Source organism: Hesperophylax consimilis, chromosome 7 (genome assembly GCF_061612785.1).
Source record: "Hesperophylax consimilis isolate HC1 chromosome 7, BYU_Hcon_1.0, whole genome shotgun sequence".
NCBI classification, from domain to species: Eukaryota; Metazoa; Arthropoda; class Insecta; order Trichoptera; family Limnephilidae; genus Hesperophylax; species Hesperophylax consimilis.
Window position 1 is genome coordinate 22,701,097 of NC_142842.1, and position 22,814 is coordinate 22,723,910.

The 22,814-nt window shown below is 34.1% G+C and overlaps 1 protein-coding gene across 6 annotated transcripts in view; it reads left to right on the forward strand.

The window, feature by feature from the left end:
• Mgtor (nuclear basket protein megator) overlaps nucleotides 1-11,969 on the forward strand; it is a 33,990-nt gene extending 22,021 nt beyond the window's left edge. For 5 of the 6 annotated variants that reach the window (XM_089633314.1, XM_089633317.1, XM_089633315.1 and 2 more), the window contains exons 10-14: nucleotides 6,050-6,170; nucleotides 6,321-6,484; nucleotides 8,628-8,782; nucleotides 9,089-9,245; nucleotides 9,873-11,969. In XM_089633314.1, coding sequence (XP_089489440.1) covers nucleotides 6,050-6,170; nucleotides 6,321-6,484; nucleotides 8,628-8,782; nucleotides 9,089-9,245; nucleotides 9,873-9,964 — 689 coding nt within the window. In that variant the 3' untranslated portion in view covers nucleotides 9,965-11,969. The remainder of the gene's footprint in view (nucleotides 1-6,049; nucleotides 6,171-6,320; nucleotides 6,485-8,627; nucleotides 8,783-9,088; nucleotides 9,246-9,872) is intronic. The other variant, XM_089633316.1, reaches the window with a different exon arrangement.
• Nucleotides 11,970-22,814: the final 10,845 nt, after the last annotated feature.

Genomic DNA, 22,814 nt, shown 5'->3' on the forward strand with positions numbered 1-22,814 from the left:
ACCCGCCTCTTCCTGTCCTTTTTCATGCAAACTAGTCCTGGGTTCACTTTCAACTACCCCGTCATTTTAAACTGGTATCATTTGATCAATGTATGAATTTATATATCTTTGGTGAACCTATATTATAACACTGCCCGGGCGGCCTGCTGTAATCTATTTATGGCATTTTTTCTGTATGTAAAAGTACCCAATCACTTGGCCGGTAAAATGATCGATCGACCCAGGACTGATGCAGATTGCTACGCATTGTACGGGTAAAGGACATAGTCACGGTTCTGATTAGCTGCAGGGCTACCACTGCCTGTCTGTGTATAGGCTGAATTTAAAGAATGACTGCTGCCATTTTTATGCAATTTTGTAGATATCACTGCATGATTATTATGGAAATGTTGTCAAGCAGGCTGAAGTCTTTACAAGGAAACCTCTTCCAGCTGTTGTTGTACGATGCTGCTATTTAAATCATATTCTGAGCTTGGTAGGTGTCGAATTAATAAGTCATCGCTCTAGTTCGTTTTTGTCCAACAGACCAAAACGTAAATAGGGCTTCAAAGTTTTTTTTACGAAAAATGCATATACAATGAAATTAATTAATTAATTAATTAATTAACCAGTTAGACAAGCGTACAAAGAAAACATTAAAACTCCAACAGTAAATTCAACATTTGGACAAAGACACTACCAATACCATGCTATAAAAGCTTTCAACAGTCTAAAAATTGAAATTAAAATTGAGGAAAATAAAAATAAATTCACACACAAAATTACAAAATGGATTAAACAACAAAAAAGACAATATTACCAAAATGTCATAGCATAAAATAAAAATAAAACCTACACGTAACACACAAAACCAACATAAACACACATCACTCACAAACACACAAGATTATTTTCATTGTATTATTTTTTTAATTTTAAATGTATTATTATGTATTTTTATTTTTAATTTTAAATTTATTATTTTCTTTTCAAATTTACTATCTTCTCTTTAAATGTAATATGTAGATAAGATTTTCATATTATAAAATGAAGGCCTCAGCACGGGCAAGCCACCCAGTGAGGCCTACATTACTGGAAAACATAAATTGTAACAAAATGTGCCAAATAAAAAAAAAAAAATAAAAAAAAAAAAAAAAAAAAAAATTAATTCTAAGGTTACTTAAATGATTTAGGGGGTATTTCACTATGTCGGCCTAAATATCTGACTAGCTATCCGTTGGCTGGCTTTAAAGATCAGAATAACTTCGTTATTCAACGGCGACCGTTTCACCATTGTTTCGAGCTTCCGGATAGATAACACTCGAAATAGTCTGGCAACATCGCAAAATGTTTGCAGTTACTCCATCTACTGCCACGGCTGTCATGCGTCACAGTCCGCACACCGCGAAGCATGCATTTTTTTGGTTATGTTATGTTGATTATCAGGTCATTTTAGATAGATTCGTGTCGAATTAATACATTGTTTCTTATTTTGAACACAATCAAATAATTCAGGATGGATCATACAAGCATTCAAATTCATCCAACAAAATTCGACTCACTTCTCAGCTGTCAAACTCGGAATGTTTTGACGCCATCTTTGATTCGAGGAATAGCGCCTAACGTGAAGTTCGAGCACTGATTAGTCAAATCGAACTTTAACCCGAGCGTTAGCGTTATTCAGATATAGTGAAAACGAAAAAATGACTAATCCGCGGATTAGTGCTTAGTCAGAACATAATCAGAGATAGTGAAATACCCCCTTAAAGTAATGAAATTATTATTTTTAAGTAAAACTGGTTCCAAATATTTAAAATTACGCAGAAAACACTTTTTTAATTTGAATGTAGGACACAGAGTTGGATAAACAAGCTTGGAATATTGATTTAATTTTGGCGGAATTAAGACAAACTGGTCTTGAAAACATACTAAAAATATTTTTAAAAAAATTTTTTTTACTTGTATCGTATAAATAAATGCTTTCGGAGAACAACTGCATACTTAACTCAATTTCGCCAAAAATGATCTGTTGGACAAAAATGAACTAGAGCGACGAAGTGCCAAAAAATATTTCATAAAAGTATTTTATAAACCGTACACATAAATCTACATTGGAAAGAGTTCTATCTTCTCCTAACTAAAGATTAGTCGTTCATGAACGAGCCGCACAATTGCTCAGAGTTCTTTTCGATGAGGCGTATTCGTATGACTCCCGGTAAACCGTACCAAGGCTCAATTGAAAGCTCAACTCCTTTTTTTTCAGGAGATTTTTTAGAAAAATAGTGCCACTAAAATTATCCAAGTATTAATTATTATTACATACTCGGACAGTATTTGACAGTCCGACATCTGGACTTGGCCATGTTTACCTAGCATCTTATTTTTCTTGTTGTACGAGGTTACATACCGGCACCAAGAGTCGTACGATCATTCATATGCTTACGCTGGGGAGCTGGGAGCCGTATCGGGAGAACACAGTATTCTCATTGCTCATAAGTCTGAGATCACGGCTCCCGTTCAACTGAGTCGACTCTTTGAGTCATATGAAAATATTGAGCTGGTACTGTGGCTAATAAGTAATGACCCATCAATAGTAAGAATGTATTAAAATCTAATATAGAATACAATACACCTTTTCAAATAAGTATTTTCTATTACTATTCTAGGGTCAATAATTAATTAAGTCAGCTGTATTTTGTTGCGGGGATCATTTTGACGCAAGCACAATAGTTTAACCCTTTGCACTTGAAAGTTTTTTGGTATACTGCCAACTCAAAGGATTTTTGAAGAAATTAAATCATTTGAATTGAAATATATATATTTTTTTAAGTTTTGGTAAAATAGAATTCCATAACTTATTACTATTTAATTGTAGTAGTATGATTCTGGTTAAATTATATTGAAAATACTAGCTGTACCCCGTTGTTGTGGTTCAGTCTGACATTGCAGATAGAGAAACAATAGTGCGAGTTGCCTTTCGTCCAACAGATGGCACTTTTTTATTTTCAAAAAAGCGTGTTTGTTTTTACCCATAGACATATGAATATTAGTAGACCTGCCCTAAGTGATTAAAAGCGTATTATTCCCACTCCCCATACCGGTTCCATTGGAGCCGGCTGGGCTCGCGTATGGCCTCAAGTGAAATTTGAAAACGTGACGTCATCATTCTTGTGCGAACTATGGTCGAGGCATCATCGGTTCATTTTACGAAATAACACGGCAAAATGTTGACTTGTGATATGAAAACTTGTAAAAATAGATGTGAAAAGGAGAATAAACCCAATTGTCGTATTACATTCCATAAGTAAGCATTATTTTACTTTATTTTAAGCTTATTCACACCGTATTATATGGATCAGTTTTAGAAACATATACTATCACATCACAATGTAGCCATTCTCAAGTGTGCTCATCGTTGTTTACTGGGGTAAGTAAATTATGAAACATTTGTAAAAGTGTCTTAACTAAATACTCTGAAACTAACTACGACTCTGCAAACAGAAGAAATTTACTTTGCCGAATTTGGACTTCGCAAATTAGTTCATAACGTGGCGAGTAATTTGCGCTCCCATGTAAAAATGTCTATTCATTCAAAAGCAGATTTTACTTTTAAGAACTAAATGGTGATATTATAATGCGAGATGCCTATTTACTGTCAGATTGATTTATTGACGAATCACAGTCAGCTTAACCCCCTTCGTTCTTCAACAGTTGATTTTACCCCTCGCCATTATCTTCTCGTCTATTAATTCCTATGTCTGTGTTTTTACCTGTCTCAATGTGGGTGGGTACGGTGGGTGCAATACTTCTAACTATGTCAGTTCAACTCACCTAAACCATCACCCCTAATCTCGTTTATTTATTTTACAATAAAATATACAGTTTTACATATGTATTGGCTTTGATGCTTTACATTTTTGGATTGAACCTTTTTTCAAACTGCAAAAAAAACAGTGAGGCGTCAGTTTTCATGTTATTATTTTAGCATACTCATTTTTTAATGTTGATATTTATTTCATGGTCGTAATTACGACCAGTTTCCCGTAATTTTGTCATTTTGAACTCGTAATTATACCCCTTTGCTGTGATTCACTGTAGGATTCGACCATTGAGAGTTCACATTTCATTTGGTGATTAGTGGAGGGGGGACAATGTAAATACCGAGGCAGTTCTTTAGCGGTGGTCATTCCTTCGTATGGTGGCGCTGGGTGAGGAGATATATGTTTATTTAGATGTGTTTCAGAATCTGTTATTATATCACGGGTGACCGGGTATCTCATCAAAATGATAGTTCAACACACCTACAAAAAGTGATATAAAGTCATGAAAAGTGATGAAACAAAAATATAGTTTTTGTTTCATCACTTTTAATGACTATATCACTTTTTAAAGGTGTGTTTAATTGTCATTTTGATGAAATATCATGTAACCACCTATAACTGCCTATAATAATAATAAATTTTCTAAAGTATGAATTATTTGTTCCATGCTAACTCAACACAGTGACTATTCAACACACTTTTAAAAAGTGATATAAAGTCATTAAAAACTATGAGAAAATTTTAACCTAACCTAACCTACTTAACCCAGTTAATAAAGTTTTTGTTTAATCACTTTCCATGACTTTATATAACTTTTTAAAGATGTGTTGATGATTTATCCCATCACCGAATTATTATAGGCTCCTAAATGATATTTCAATCCCGTCAACACTGTGAAACAACAATAATGAAAATTTTAAATTCACAAAATTAAAACACAACACCAGAATGAAATGTGATTCGTTACCTGTGATGTCAGCATCAACAGATTCAGTCTTACCAACCAAACAGGGTGTTTTAATGTGATGGTGTTTTATTCAATTTAAAATGATGATTCATAAATTCTATGTACATAATATAATATTAATGAAACTTTGTTGTTGTAATTCAGAATTTGTTGATCTATTTGAACATACATTTAAAAAAATTTAAGTCAATAGTTTTCACCGGAGTTCTTTATCGTATTATTTCTCCTATACAATTGACTAACTAAATCAGGGAGAAAATCGACAAACTCTTAGCAGTTGGTGGCATTGGTAGTGTATATTTTGTTGATACAAAAATCTATGGATTTAAAAAGTAGTTTGTTTGTTCCTCCTTTGTCCGCCTGCAAAGTTAGTGTGTTGAGCTGTAGCTTGTTTCATCAACTAACAGCGGTTTTAAGGTACATAAGTCCAGAAGCATAATAATTATAAAGTACCTACTTATAAAACTTATGCCTTAAATTTTACATCTGGTCTGGAGCCCCAAAATCCATGAAAAAACCACCGACTCCTTGCAGAAAGTGGCGGTTCATTTCATAGATCTCTCTATCTTTTTTACACCAAAAATTTCAAAAAAATCTAACCGTTTAACCGTGATAAAAACCACATAGCCAATTTTCCAAAGCGCAACAATGACATGCATATTTGTTTCTAGGGCAAAGTTTGTACCCACATGATGTAAGTATAATATGTAATAAGAATAATGTCACAGTTTTCACAGTCCTCACTTGGGTTTCCTGTTCCGAGGCGGCCTGTAGTTTTATATTTTTGTATTTAGTCTCTAGTTGTCTTTCTTTACATTGTCTTCATAAAGTGATTTCATTTTCAATACATCCGACAATATCAAAACATTGTGTCGGGGCCACAACCTTTTTTGTTTTTCATTGACCACGGATAACAAAATTATTGTGGCCCTGCCCCAATGTTTTCATTTTTGTTAAATTTTTTTAAAACATTTTGCTGCAGAAAATGCGCCTTAATGTTTGCAAGTGGTTTATCACTCTACTCTATCAGCCAATACTTTAGTTTTAAATATATTAGTTTCTATTATATTTTTCGCTGGATTTTGCAATTTGATTATTATTTTTATATTACTATTAACTTATCAGTCATATCACTGACAACATGGGCAAAACAAAAACTGTATTTTTAAATGTAAGTATGTCAGTTGTAATTCTCTAACTTTAAGCCACTGTTGTTTTTTTCTGATCAGATTTTTCAGAATTGTTTTAAGTAGACCTTTTGAATGAATTGTTTTCCTTACAGGGGGCAGTTCACTGGTGCTAGGTGGTAGCACAGCCCAGGGGCCAAGTGGGGCCTACGAGGACGGGGACGATGGCATCGTACCCTCTACACCCACCTTATATGTGCCCCGGAGAAATGATGGGTAAATTCACGCCCTTTTTTCAGTATGTTGTAATGCAGCAATATAAATGCAAATATAAATAATAAAAAAAATAAACATTGGCTTATAAAAATAACTCCGCAGAGTTCGTTAGCGTATCCTATTAAGGTATTTATTTAACTTTGTTTCCAGGTTTGGTGAAGCAGTCAGCTCCCCCGTGGGCAGTGGAGGCGGCAGCGGGGGCCAGGGGCGCTTCACCTTTGCCGAGGGCGGTGCGGGAGGCTCTGGCACTTCCGCATCAGGGGGCGCCATGGAGGACACCCACGCCGACCTTACCTCACAATTGGCACCGCAAGGTCAATTACACAACCACTGTTTTTTTTAATATTTTTTTTTCTTTAACCACTCAGAATATTTTTTTTTTTTTTATATTAAAAACATTAGAACGTCAAAAGACGTAAATATGATAATAGCGTGTTGCGCTAACTCCTTCTTTAGCCAACGTTTCGGACAGCATTGCAGTGTCCATCATCAGGGAAGATGTGTCTGCCCTGATGATGGACACTGCAATGCTGTCCGAAACGTTGGCTAAAGAAGGAGTTAGCGCAACACGGCATAATACCCCAAAAACAAATAACAAAAATACTTTTGGCCGTGAAAATCTTAAATCATATATGATAATAGCGGTCAAGACATTAGAACGTCTTTTCACGTAAACGCGCGAGATTTTACAAAAATCGATTTATTTCCATCACTAGTATACGGATTGCCATGATTTAAAAAACAGAGTATCGATAATGAATAACGCTACGCGTCTGTATTCAATAATATCTATGAAACGTAGAGTTGCATTATCTAAGCCGATTGAATCTGTCATCTTGTTCGTTCATAATTTATTGCGTTTCTAAATAATGTATTAAAAATATTTTAGTTTGAACGGTTAATATTTTGAGGTGACTAATAGTTTTCAATTATATTTCTTCAATATATAAAGTGTTATTTCTTTATGATACTCAGAAAAAAGTACATTTTTCAAAGCTTTGAAATAATTGTAAGCGATTTTTACATATTTTTGACGTTTTCATAAAATGTATATTTAGAAACGCAAATATTTACGTATTACAACACAATGCGATAGTGGATTTCATAATCTTTCCAAAACATTTTTTAGAATGAGGCTACGTTTCCCAAAACGTGAGTTATGAAGCTTTTAGCAAAACTCGTAAATAACACAAAAATTATCACGTTTTGACAGTTCTCAAAGGAACACATAGTAGATAAAAGTCTTTGTCTGAGAGGTTAATATGAATACTGCACACAAGTCCCTAGCTGCCCCCCACTGTCCAGAGCTAGTGGGACTAAGGCATCCCCAATAAAGTATTTTCACTGTTATTTTTATTCCCAAAAAAAATTACAATATTGAAGGTTTTTTTTATGTCAATGGATAAATATTCAATAAAGATTTAAAATGTGCCTTTTTAGATTTGCTACCAAAAAGATATGTTCGTTTTTATTTGTGAATTTGGCGGTGTTGACGTCTCGCCGAGCAACGACGGTGACAGCCATCTTACCAGCCAGTGGCGTTTTCTACATCACAATGATGTTGTAGCCAATTGGAACCGTTTCGGAATGTGTTGTTTTTACGATCAAATTATAATTACACTTTTAGTAAATACACTTTTAGAATCAGAAAAATAAACTTTAAATCTTCCTCAAATTTAACAAATTTAAAGATTTCAAGAAATGTTTTCTATTTTAAATGGTGGTCTTTGGCCAGGGAGATTCTCAATATTCCATTCCGGAAGTTGTCGCTAATATACCAAGTATTAAATGAGAGGTATAGAAGCAAACCTGCCACTTAACGCTTTGCCAATTTCTCAGTAGACACGAAAAACGCTTTTCGCTTTTGTTTCATAAGTTATTAAAAAAAATTGTTTTAGAATTTACTTATTACCATACTTTACTTTTACACGCAACAAAAGAATTACGAATTTCTGCATCTTGGCCAAAATATGGGAGAAAATAATCTCATTGAAATGCACGGTGGCGATTTCGCATTTAACTAAAAGTCAATAGAACAACAACAGCGGCCATTTTAAACAAAGGTGTAAGGAAGATTCTGATTGGTTGTAATTTAATAGTGGCGGTTTTGCATCTAATCCGTTTTGAAAAGTTAATTTTTTGTGGAAAAGAGGCATTTCTGCTTTCAAACATCGAGTGTAGTCGATGGGGCTTGCAATATAGTTTCATAATCAATTGAAATCTAAAAAAAACAATTTTTTTTAAAGTTTTTGTCAAGTTTGCTTCTGTACCCCTCAAATGTGAAATAACACCCATACTAAGGGGCGGCTTGAGACTTTAGTGTGCTAAGATTTAAAAAAATATTATTTATGTTTGTAGCTGAAAATGGGATTCTTAGCACTCCAGCACATTAAAATGTAGCGGCTCCTACATTAATTAGTTAGTCGGTATTAAGTTAGTTTATTATGCATGTTGCAGGTGAGATCCCCTCCATCACAGTGACTGAGCCCAGCAGTGGCAGCGCGAGGGGGGACGAGGTGGCGGAGCAGGTGGGGGCCGGGCAAGGGGCGGTGGACGAAGACACCCCCACTGTCAGCTCGCAGGGCAGCCAACCTGCGTCTCCGCTGCAACAAGTAAATAACCCAACCTGATCCAAAGTCACTTACAGACGACAGTTTAGCAACAATCTTTCGATGCATATCACAAAATAGTCCTAAAGCTGTCCCCATGACCCTTGTATATTTCTGCTTTGTTGTATATTTTCTATCAACCTCTTCCAGTAATTTGCATTTGTAACAAAATAATGTCATATCTCGCATATTTGATACAGATTTTTTATCTTTGATGTTTGTTAATCATTAGCTTTGTCCAGACAATCCGCACACCCCACTGGAGTCATTCACAACAAGTGAATAAATAATAATTGGCATGTCTGTCAGCAGGTTGAGGAGGGCCGCGAGGCGGAAGCTTCACCAAGCAGTGGGGGCCGCGGGCCCCACCAGCGCGGGGGCCAGGGCCAGGGCCAGCGACGGTCCATGAGGCACACCCCGCGTCCCAACCAGCACCACCGCCCCACACCCATCGTTTGGACTCCCGGTAGGTCAACCAACACTTTGTATTATTCGTATAGGTCATCAAGTCTCAATATAGTAGTAGGTGGCAACTGACTTGAACATTTCGTCACCATTTGAACTCGTATTTTAAAGTTTATGTAACATATTTTAATTTGAATGTGTTTGAGCACACCAGTTCTGCCGCGGTAACTAAAAACGGTTCCATGATAACTCAACACAGTGACTATTCAACACACTTTTAAAAAGTGATATAAAGTCATTAAAAACGATAAAAAAATTTTTTTTATCCTAACCTACTTAACCCAGTTAATAAAGTTTTTGTTTCATCACTTTCCATGACTTTATACATATAACTTTTTAAAGATGTGATGAATTATCATTTTGATGATTTATCCGGTCACCCTAAAAACACAGTGTCTTCCTTGAGACTTTTAAGGAAGGCACTGTGTTTTTATTTACCGCGGCAGAATAGTACATACTTCAAATTGGTTTGAGATATTTTCCAACTATGTCATGAGCAAACATTGTATGAATGAAGCAAGGAGTGTGTGCCGAGACAGAGTTAAGTGGTGGTCTATCCTCCGTGCCTACCCCTGCACGGAAACAGCGTGATGGTTAGTTAGTAATTTATTTGTAAATGTTGTTCCAGATGAGATGAGAAACAACCAATTCATGCAGCGAGGCATGCGCGGCGGCCGACGGCCCAATCGTCGTGGACATCCCCCGTTCATGCGCTTCTAACTTGCCACTCACCAATCACGACCCATTCATTCCATTCTGCTTCAAGACTGACCACGGCACCCTACTAGCTGTATGATGAATACACACGTCGCTGACAACACACCATAACCATGTTAGTAGTATGTATAATGTAAATGTCCAGATGCTGACATCTTCTCTAGCGGCAGAAGCATCTTATTCAAATTCATATGTTTATATTTTTTTTTTGTATTTTAATTTTTTTACTATTTGATAATCAATTCGACTGCTATAGTATTAGGCAAAAGAACTTAATTATCAGCAGCCATCTTGGCTGTCAGCATCTGGGCATTTATGTACAGTTCGACACATGTAGCTTTGCATTTGAGGGAGTCGCCACTGAAGATATTTTGAATGCGAAAAAAAAACAATAATGTATTCGTTCATTAATTCCTCCTTTGGCCTCCTGCAAATTTAACTGTGTCAAGCTGTGGGTAAGTATGGCTGAAACAGCACGCCGAGAGGAGACCAATCTAAACAGTGATTTGCTAATATTAAAGTAATGTTTGGCAAAATTGTGGACTTTGACAAAGGCAAATAACAAAGATAATAGGAACAATGGAGATGGGCCGTGAACCTTTGTTAGTATAGATGCAGTGAATATTCGGTCACTATTTGGTATTCAGCTATTTTTTAATATTCATTGAAATGTGTTTAAAATAAAAACACATTTCAATCAAAAAGTTTCTATTTATTACATTTTTTAAAATCAATCAAAGGCAAATTGTGGTGAGTAAAAACCAGTTTTTCAGCTTTTGAAAAACTGGTCTGAAAATAGTCCCTCACTATAGACACTACCGCAAGGTGATGGAATATAAATTTAAACAAACTTCATTAGGTTTGGATATTACTTCGATTTTCTTACGATACTAATTTTGGTAACTATCTATCTCATGTGTAATTAAACTTTTCTCATTTTCCTCAGTTTGTAAAATTCTGCGTTTCGGCCGAGAGCTGCCGAATGTTCGGTATTCGGCCAAATCACTATTTGTCGCATCTCTAATTATTATTAGTATGAAACTGCATGCCGTGCTACTGCCAATCACGTCCTGCGCACACAGGCGCTTACCTTTGTTTCTACCTGTATACCAAATTCATAACTTTCATCGCACAGCCGCTTTTATAGTTTGTGCATTTGAATGTAGCTTGGTGACAGTCGGCACCCTACCATGCCATATTTCCCATTGTTTCTATTATCTATGGGTTATTCGTAGCCTGGGGGCAAATATTAGGCAATTGAAATAAATGTTAAAGAGTATCTTGAGATTGGTTAGTATGTTCCAAGCTCATTGTATTATGATTTTTAAGCTCTAAACATTTCAACAAATTGGATTTGCGCATATTCTCGTGATTCTCTGGCTATGTTGAAATCATTATAGAAATAGTAAAGTAAATTTCTCACTTTATATTATTTTTCTAAACACATTTATTCCATTGTTTTTCCCTTGTATTATTATATGGTTTTTCACTGTAGTATTATATTATTTTTAATATTCCTAGACATTTTGTCAATACATTTTTTTTTGTACGCCTTTCAACTTTAACAGTTTAGGTGCGTTTATTGTTTTTTCATAGTGTTATGAGAATTCGATAAAAGTAAAGATATTTATTATTTTTATGACATGTTATGATTACTTTTTATTTGCTGACAAGGGACTTGTCGAGGGGCATAAAGTGTTGTGCCGACATATCGGTATACTGCACCTAAAGAGTTAAGGTATTGAATTACACAGTACCTCATTATCATTAATTACTATCCATGTTTTTTTTAATTCCTTTAGGGATAATATGTAATAGCTTTTCAAAATTATTTCATTAAAAATTACATTGTCAAGATTTATTTTCCTGCATATACCTTCTCTCTTTCGTCATATAATAATAAATTATGCTTATTTTGTCTAAATTTGCTATCTGTCTTTTTTGTACTGATAAAAATAACCTATGTACATTATCTTATTCATAGTGTGATGTCAAGAAGTGTTCTAATCCAAATAAAATTATATTTAAATGATATTTGACTTCTTGAATTATTCATTACCAACCTTCTTGTTCCTTTTTTAATGTGAATACCTGCAGAAGAGCTCCAACTTCTCTCTACTGTCTGGAGCTAGTGGGGCTATGGCTACCCCAATTGAGGGATATGTTTGCTAGGCTAAAGGGAAGAGGATGGGTTCGGAAGTATCTAACATGGCTAAAGTTTCTTCAAGCAACATTTCAATTCTAAATGGTGGTCTATCACCTGGGCGATACTGAGAGTATCTTCCACTCTGGGGACTGTGAAAGTGGTATCTTCCAACCTTTGGCAATCGAAGAGTAAGTGAAAAGAGGGAGTAGAATCATCTGGGATTTGTTGCTTTGATAAGTCGTCTGTGGGCTTATCTGTCCAGGGACCCAATTTTCATTTCAGTAGACAACTGCTCGCATGCGATAATTACCTACGTTGTCTATGGTTTTTCTATCATCGAGTAATTATCTACTAATTTTCGATAGAAAGCGAATTTTGAAATTTCTAATAGATAATTATCTATTACAAAGCAGTAGATAATTGGACTATTGGTTTTAGTAGTAGTTCAACTGTCAAAAAGTGTTACTTGTACGGTTTGCGTGTGTCGTATTTTTGTTAATTATTATAAAAATGGTGAGTTTTGAAGATTTGACGCACATACAAGCGATCGAAGACATGGAACAGGCCGAATATTTAACTGAAAAGCCACCAAGAATTTTTTTTTCAAGAAATGATGCATTTAGTCTGAGTAATGAACTGTTCTTAAAAAATTATCGACTATCTAAACAATTGCTGCTCAAATTAATTGATTTATTGTCGCCTTTGATGAAAGAACCGTATAAAATCAAGTCTGTAGATGTTAAAACGAAGGTAAGAACGATTAATGATCCCCGTTATATGCAAACAAATCATTTTTTGTACTCAAATCAGTGATATGATAATAAAACATTGTTTTTTTTCAGATTTTAATTGCGTTGAATTTTTTTGGCACAGGATCTTATCAACATCCTGTTGGGTCAAATTACTACTTCTTCAACGAACAACAAAGTGAATTGAAAATTGACAGTCGTAAACAGATGTATATAGAAAAATGTATCAAATCTATGGAGTTAAATACACGTGTTACCATATAAAAAAATAAAATTGCTACATTTTTATGTTGGTATCAATATCGGTTGTTTTACATTATCTAGGACGGTCGAAAATACGCATTTATCGAAACAGTAGATAATTTATCGTGCGCGATCCTCGCATGCGACCAAATTGTTTACTGAAATGAAAATTGGGTCCCTGTTCTATTTCAGCAGCATTTGTTCATTGCAGTTCAGCCTCTGGGTCTTCCTTCTGGAATTACCGCCAGTATCTTCTGAAGAAGTTGCTCTATCCCTATGTCCCAAGCCGACCCCACCTGCGACTTATTTATAAACAGCAACAGGGTTTGATGCCAGAACACGTTAGATCATAGAACTTCTCATTCAACCCTATTTTGTGGCTCCCTCCACTCCTGCAACAGCTTGGACCCTAAAACACTCTCGTTCATCGTACAGATTCAGTGACCGTATGTTTGCTGGGCCGATAGACTGATTTATTTTATACCAATACTTAATTTCTGCTCTTGCATCAATCGACAATGATATACTGTCTAACATGATTAAAACGAACACAAGGGGACCAACTAAATTTGCTCATTATGGCCATTACTCGTAATATCAGAAATAGGTGTCAATACTACTCTACTATCAAAATGTGAGCATTATTTATTACCTCAACACAGGCTTGTCCTAGTGAGGTTAAACATTCTAACGTTATAGAAGATACAATAAATATATGAAATCAAGCGTTATGTGTATACCACACATTCCCAACTACTTCCAATCGTCTGGGGCCAGTGAGACTATGGCATCCCCTTGGGGTATGTTATGAGGCTGAAGGTATCGGTGAGGGGAAGGAGACAAGGGTCAACCAATGATTTTTTCAGTTCGAAGGCGTATAATCTTAATTTCCTAACTAAAATGAATGATGAAGATTTTTTAAAATGAAAAAAAAACATTCCCGGATTATGAAAACCTGGTAATTATTCTGCTACCACCATAATAAGCAGAAATGTTTTTATGTAATTATGAAGGAATTACCTATCGGAGGAATTGAAACCCGACGCATTTGTCAACTCAACCACTGACCTGTTTTATTATTCTTACTCTTTCTTACCAACCGCTAGTTAAGAATTTTAGAATATCTCTAAAACAATGTGCGTTGGCTTTATTAAATCACGACACTGTACCAGCGTTGTCATTTAAAAAAAAACTTACAGTGTAGATTTTCAATGAATAAAGAGCGTAACAAATGAAGTATTTTTTATAATGTAAAGAAATAGATAAGTACAAGCTAAAAACCTGGATTCGTTTAACTTTCACGGATTTTTTTGCAAGAAGACCTTACATATGCAGGTAAGTACCTACCTACTTATTCAATTTTTTATAGCATTTCCACATTCTCAGCAGAAAACCTATTCTAATTTTTCTAAGGTTTGGTAAACATCGCAAATGTAATATTGTCATCAAATTGACAGTTAGCACCATTTTGTTTTTTTGACATTTGAAAGGACCCCGTTACGCCAATTCTAGGTAAGTTTCAGCTTTCGATCAAATAGTGTTAAGCTGACATAATAAAATAATGACAGTTGCACTTTTTTGCTAATGAGCAAAAGAGGACAACTGTCACGTTGTTAAGCTTGTCAGCTTATTGCTGTTTGACAGAAAGCTGAAACGGACGTATAATCGGGATTTAACTGGGACCTTTCAAATGCCAAAATATTCAAAATGGTGATGATCGTCGATTTGTGACAATGTCTAAGGCCCAGTTGTTTCGCAGAAATTCACACCCAACAAAGTCATAAAATGGTCATTCATCACCATTTTGTTTTTTTGACAATGAAAGGCCGATTCTAGGTGCATTTCAGTTTTCTGTCGAATTGTAATAAGCTGGCAAGCTTAACACGATAGTTAATTGTAATAAGCTGATCACAATGTGTTGAAAGCTTAAAATCGGCATATAACAGGGACTTTTCAACTGACAAAAACAAAATGGCGCTGATTAGCAATTTGATGACAATGTTACATTTGAATTTCTGTTAAATTAAGCCAATTAAAAAGGCATGCTAGTGGCTCATTGAGTATCTTCAAAATCTAAGATAATAATATTTATACTAGCAGTTAAAAACCCGCTCCGCGGGTTTTTGCTGCTAGGCCCTGCGGGCGGCACTTGGTTGGGCTGCGCCCAGTTTAAGTGATACTAACAACAGTTACATTTAATAGATAGATATTAGGTCATTCACAGAGAGAGGGTGAGTATATATTGATAAAACACGGAACAGGAAGGAGTTAATGAATAATAACATGCTCAATTTAGGCATAATAAGAATGACAGTTGTTTGAATTAATGAAATTTTACGTATTTGTGATGGATTATTTCAAATGAAACACTATTATTGACTACATGTCTACAACTGATATTAACTGTTATGGTACCTAATATAATTTGCTCATAGGAGACTTGCAGTGCTTAAATATGTGTTACAACCGTCAATGTCTATAAGTTGAATCAATATCGTATAGTTTGTCACAACAATTAAAGATAGTTACAACAAAGTTGACTGAAATAATACATTATTACATATTGATTAATTGTACCCGTGTTTATGGATAAAAGGAGGGTAATTGTGCAATGTGATTAGCAGTCGGTTTAATTAAAAGGTGTGAATTTTACTCCAACTGGTGGTAATTCTTTACCTAAAACTGTTACTGTATCTAATAAAGTTTAAAGTTAGATTATATATACACCTTCATCAGGAGAGTAAAAATCTATATATAAAGGTAGATTATTACAATATAGCGCCCCTGAGGTGATATCTCACAAAAGCGGCGCCATGCAAATTGTCCAATTAATAAATAAATATAATGTTTACATTTTATTATGTACGTATGCATTGATATACAATGGAAATAGATAAAATAATGTTATCCGATTAAACTTTATTTTATTAAAAAACAAATAACTTTTTTAACTTCACTTTATTATATACAACCAATACATGTTTCATGAACGAAGTATACACCGAAGTCAAAAATTAAATATAGATTACAATTGGAAAAAAGAAGTGGAAGGAGGGGGGAGGGGTAAGAGTAGGCTGGGTTTATAAGAATTAGGAATTACAATATGAAAGACCAGTTAAGTGGGAAAATATTTAAAAGAGAGTTTATAAAAAAAAATTCTTGTTAATTACATCTACTTTTATAAACATGTTCTCTTATTTCTAAAATTTCGAAATTATTTATTTGTGATGCTTTATATCCTGTGTGAAGTATTTTAAGACCTGAATTTTTTTTTTGCATATAACCATAAAACAATATATTCATAAGACAAATAACATTTAATAACGGTTATTCTAATAAATTGATAGTTGAAATACTAAATAAAATAATTAAACATATTATCTTCAAACGGTATTTTTACCCTAGTTCTTAAGATATAAATAAACAATGGCCTAGAATTCTGTTTGTGGATAACGACACTTCTAAAATTATATATATAAACATTCCTGGTACTATTCAACCGGCGTTTTACACTAATAACAGAATGAATAAATATATTCTTAATAATAAAGATTGCGAAAATCAAACAAAAAAATCAGGAGTTTATAAACTCAATTGGGCTGGATTGTAATTTATTTTACAAAGGTAGAACCAATAGAAACTTTGAAGTCAGAACTAAAAAAACATCTCAGGGTTCTAAATGGAAATAGTGAATATGAGTTTGCAAATCATCTTTTGAATCACACTTTCGATAAAAATTCAGGTCTTAAAATACTTCACTCAGGATTAAAGCATCGCAAATAAATAATTTAGAAATTTTAGAAATTAGAAAACATGTCAATATAAAATCAGATGTAATTAATAAGCAAAAAAAAATTATAAATAATAATGAAAAATGCCATTGCAAAGTTGAACTAAACTTCCAGAAGAAATCTTATTATTAAACGCTTGATGTTCAAGTAATTTTGCATATTTAAATATACGCGCCAGTCATTTGATTCGTTTCTTCACCGCCAGAGGGGCGCTCTGTCGGCCACCTATAGCCACGATGCGTATCGGGTATCGGCCATATTGAATTAACGCGTGCTTTTTTAGTCAAACGTCAAACGTAATCACGTAATTGTGGATAATTTTCACTGTAATGTAATTAATCCAATGGATTATGAACTTTCTAAGACATATTTTCTTCGATATTATCCAAAAATTGTATGAGCAGAAACGATATTTTTTAAGAAATATCGTATTACATGTGGCGATTCTATTTCAGTATGAAATCGTGTCTTAATCTTTAAAGTCTTATTTAAACAAAATTTGAATTTGACCAATCACAGGGCCTACACCGTCCAGACGCTGGAGTAATAATATTATCAGATGACATCCAGAAGGCATTTGAAAAAGATAAGTGCTTTTGAATTCCGATTGCAATCATTTTCGCAAATAACTATAAAACGCTGTTACCAATAGTTGAATATTAATTCGTTTCATAATATCAGAAGGCATTTGAAAAAGATAAGTGCTTTTGAATTCCGATTGCAATCATTTTCGCAAATAACTATAAAACGCTGTTACCAATAGTTGAATATTAATTCGTTTCATAATATCAAATCTCGTTTATCCGGTAAATCTATTAGTTTTCAATTATTATTCAGTTATCTGTTTCAGGCATTTTCTCGGCGCTGTGTATTTTGCCTATACGCCAGGCGCCATTCGTACGACCGTGACCAAGTCGCGTCTGTCAAGATTTTATTCTGCATTATCTAATGTAACTTGTGAATAATTGACTTGATTATCGTTTAGTATTTTTTCCTGACAGTTTTTTTCGTTAGTCTCAAATAAATATATACATTTTTTTCGTAGTAAGCAATGTCTTTGTGGTTTGAAAATATGTATTATTAAATGATACAAACACTTTGTTTACAACCACTTATTTATTTGTCAATAGTAAAAGTTTCAACTAGTTTAAAGTGCACCCTGGTTTAAATTTACTGTGATGAAGCTTGATTTAAGCGAAACCAGTTGGTGAATAAATTTAAATAAATCAGTGAAAAAAAGTGTTTCATTTTAATGCAATATATTTTTGATATATTTTTTTATTTTAAATAATATACAATACGTGTATTATAGGTTAGTATTTCCCTAAGTTAATAAACTCACTGTGAATTATTGTTATGCAAATCAGTAGTTAATTTTTTTTAGCAAATTACAGTTTAAAATACATAATTAATATTTGAAATATATATATATATATATATTTTTTATAGTTAATACCTCACAAGAGTCCCAACTGCTCCCGTCTGGAGCCAGTGAGACTATGGCATCCCCAATTGGGGGATGTTGTGAGGCTGAAGGTAAGTGGGGAAAGGAAAGAGGAAGGTGGGGAAGTACCTGGCTATTCAGATCTAGTCACTAAACACGGCTAAAGCCATTTGGAGCAACGTTTCAATTCTGAATGGTGGTCTTACACCAGGGCGATACTGGTAGTATCTTCCACTCTGGAACGTCCCGCAAATATACTATATATTTTTTTAATTAATGAATTGTGAAATAACACAAATTAATCAAATAAAATTTATTTGCGCACGCCGGGTTCGAACCCGCGACCTTCGGAATGGCAGTCCAATGCGTTACCACTGGACTATGCCGGCCGTCATATATATAATTAACATCTACAATAATTAATAAATTAACATTAACAATAAAATATTAATATAATTTACATTTACGATGCTTTGTTTTGAATACATTTGGCGTTTTTGAAGCAAGGCCGAAAACGATATTAAATATTACAAATCTATATAAATAAAAATGTTCGTTTGTTCAAAATCTTAAATCTCCGAATGTACTTCACCGATTGCTTTGATATTTTAACTCAATGTTGCATTCGAATACGCGTGGTATTATTATAAACATATCACCTGTGAGATGTAAAAACATGCTTTTTTTGAAAACAGCTCCATCTGTTCGACGTCAAAGCAACACGCGCTATTGTTTATCTACAGGGTTTTCCAATAAGAGGTGTTATTTTGATATTCAATCGTAAAAGATCAATAGTTTCGTTGCTTGTGTGGCAAGTAGCGCCGTCTTGTTGAAAGTAAACGTTGTCCAGATCAATACCATCCAATTCCGGCCATAAAAATCATTAATCATCTCTCGATAGCGCAATCCATTCACCGTAACTGTTGCTCCAGCCTCATTTTCGAAAAAGTAAGGTCCAATGACTCCGTCGGACCATAAACCGTACCAATCCTGCGACAATTTTGCTTGTTGACGAAGCCACTGAGGTGGAAATGGGCCTCATCACTCAAGATGATTTGCATTTGATTCACTCAAGTGAATTTTAATAATTTCAATGCGTTGTTGAAGCGTGTATCGTTCCCTTTTTTAATGGCGTAGTTTCTACTTGTCAAATATCAAAAAATGACAGCTTCAAAAGTAACATCTACCGAAATAGCGGGCTATTCAAATTAACACCTCTTATTGGAAACCCTATATCTACACCGGCATACTGATCCACAGCAACGCGTGGCGGGGAACAGCTAGCATATAATAATATTTTAAAAACAAACATAAAAGAACAAATTTTTAAAACAAATCTCGACCTAGATTTCAGCCTTTAAAAGCATGTAGAGACAGGTGAGCGATTTAGTTGGTAGGTAGATGAATCACAAATACGGCGCCTCAGAATTGCACCGTTCTGAGATTACTGCTGAATAAATACAAATAATATAAGTACGTTTAGTGTGTCTATGTGATTCAATTTAAAAATCGCGGAATAAAATGATGAATTATGACGACTTATTCACAATCGTAAATACCAAACGACCGTCGGAATGTCAACATTGTAAATGAACTCAACAATTAAGTAAACAACAGTAATGACCATAATCCATAATACTGCTTGCACACATTTTCAATTGGAGAGATTTCAACAGTGAACAGATTTTTTTAACTAAGAATGCACAAAATATAATAAATAAATTTATTAATGAAATAAGTACGTGTTTTTAAATCCAGACATCACTATTAAATAAATAAGTACGTCTTTTAGATCGAAACATCACTTTTAAAGAAATAAATACTTGTTTTAGATCAAATAATCACCATTAAAGAAATAAATGCGTGCTTTTAGATCGAGACATCACTATTAAAGAAATAATTACTTGTTTTTACATCGAAAAATCACTATTAAAGAAATAAATGCGTGTTTTTAGATCGAGACATCACTATTAAAGAAATAAGTACCTAGTTGTATTAGATCGAAAAATCACTATTAAAGAAATAAATGCGTGTTTTTAGATCGAGACATCACTATTAAAGGAATAAGTACTTGTATTAGATCGAAAAAATCACTATTAAAGAAAGAAGAACGTATTTTTAGATCAAGATATCACTATTAAAAAAAATATCTGATTTGTTTATTTATCTATAAATACAGTTTTTGAATATCACTTTGATGAATGAAGTGGAATCTTGGAAGCGGAAATTAAACCACTTCCTGACATCCGATCGAGTTGAAACTTGACGTAAACAATCGTTGACAATGCAATCTATTAATAATTAATCTTTTGGAGTAACACTCGTAAACACAGTAATCACATACACACACGCGAACATATACGTATTTCTCTGAAATCGGGCGAAATTACAGTAGTTAAAATATGACATAAATATAGGCAATACACGATAGGTATCTGGCAAGGTCAGTAGCGCGGTTATCTTCGGTCCCTGGGAAGGAACGTTTAAACCTCAGCGAAAACATTTTTTTTATAATTAGTAAAAACACTTTGTTTTCTACGGGTTGATTTTTATTATAAACCTCTATACCGATTTTATTATAAACCTCTATACTGATAACAATTACGGGTTGGCAATTTGAATTTTAAACTGACAGATAGATTAGATATTTCACCATCAGAAAGTTACCTTAACAAACTTATCAACTAATCTTTATTTTATAGTTAGTATGAACTTGAAGTCTATGATAACATTCGAGTCGGACGTCGGATCTCGGACGTCGGACCTCGGACATCGAACGTCGGACCTCAAGCTAAAACACTTAGCTTTTATAAGGTTAGCTTTTCGAACGGCAGTAAAGATATTTTTTCTGGTTTATACAAAAATGCTTCTAGGCACTAGGCACACAAATATTAAAATGCATCTTTTAATACTTGTGTGCCTACAAAAATCACGTAAGTAGCCCATTTAAAAAGCGTGAAAATTTGCTTCTCGGTTTTTCTAATTTTTACGACCCACTAAACATTTGTCGATAAGAGTTAACATTATGTTTCTGTGACTGATTGCTTCAATGGAAAATTTCCATTATTTGTTTAAGAATAGCTCTGCTGAATACGTAAGAGATTATCCATCAAATAATTCATTATTATTATGTTAGACTTTATGATTCATGACCAAGCTGTTTGCACAAGTGTAAAACTTCATTCAATATTATTCCTTATATTGTATTCAGACTTTTGGCCTTTTTGCATTTGAGTCATCTTTATAATTCTGAGACTAAATAATTTGTTTTCGTGGAAGATATCACATCAAGAGCGCTATACAACTTAAATTTCTCTAACCTTCAAATTATCACCAACACTTATAACTATGTATTAAAAGTATTATTTTTATTATTTATTACACACTTTAAAAATATAAGGCAAAAAAGTCCCGATAAACTGCTTTTTAGCAGTTTGTCTAACGGGTTCTTTACATTATAAATCTTATTATAGTTACTTACAAATTAATAAGATTTATAAGTATTGACTTACAACTTACAACCAAGACTTTTATTTAATAACGTACGTTAACTAGTGACTTTCAACTTAACTATTTACTTTTTTATGTGAATACCGCACAAGAGTCACAACTGTTCCCAACCATCTGGAGTGAATGAGAATATGGCATCCCCAATAGGAGTATGTTGTAAGGCAGAAGGCGGTGGGGAAGGAGATGGGAATGAGGAAGGTGGGGAAGTACATGGATATTCAGATCTGGTCGCCAAACACGGCAACAAGCAACGTTTCAATTCTAAATGTTGGTCTTACCATAGGGCGATACTGAAAGTATCTTCCACTCTGGAAATTTCCGCAAGTATGCTATATATAGAAATTGAGCCCGCGACCTCCGGATTTGCTAGTCGAGAACCTTACCCCTCGACCACGGAGGCCGTCGGAAGATTAAGACTATCGACCGATTAGTAGCTGAGTGTACAAATGCGCAGTCGCGGTCGTGGATTCCTCCGCTAACTAACTCCTCCACCATTGCAGTAGGAGTTTTCAAATTTTGTTAGGTTATGTAGGTACTTAACCCGAGAATGTTTATCTTTCATTAAAAAAAGGCTTTTACCTAATACTAAGGACGGATTGTTTCGCAGAATTAGAACATTTCAGACGTAATATTCAAGTTCTGGTAAGATGACTCACAACTACTATAAATACAACATTTTTCTATCGATTATCATTCATTCACTCATTCATTCATGATTCATTCTCAAAAGTCAAAAACATAACACAAGCCGCTCATAGGACAGTCACTAGGACATTCCTGCTTCGAGATGAGCAATTAAAATGAAACAATATAATTACGAAATATACATTCAATAAAATAACAGACTATTGCAAAAACAAACACACACGCATTCTAGACATAGAATAAAGAAGATAACTAGAAGTGTTTCATTTAGGCTAATAATTGCCCAGTGTTCTGTCTCACTAAACTTAAACTCGCCTGACATCGT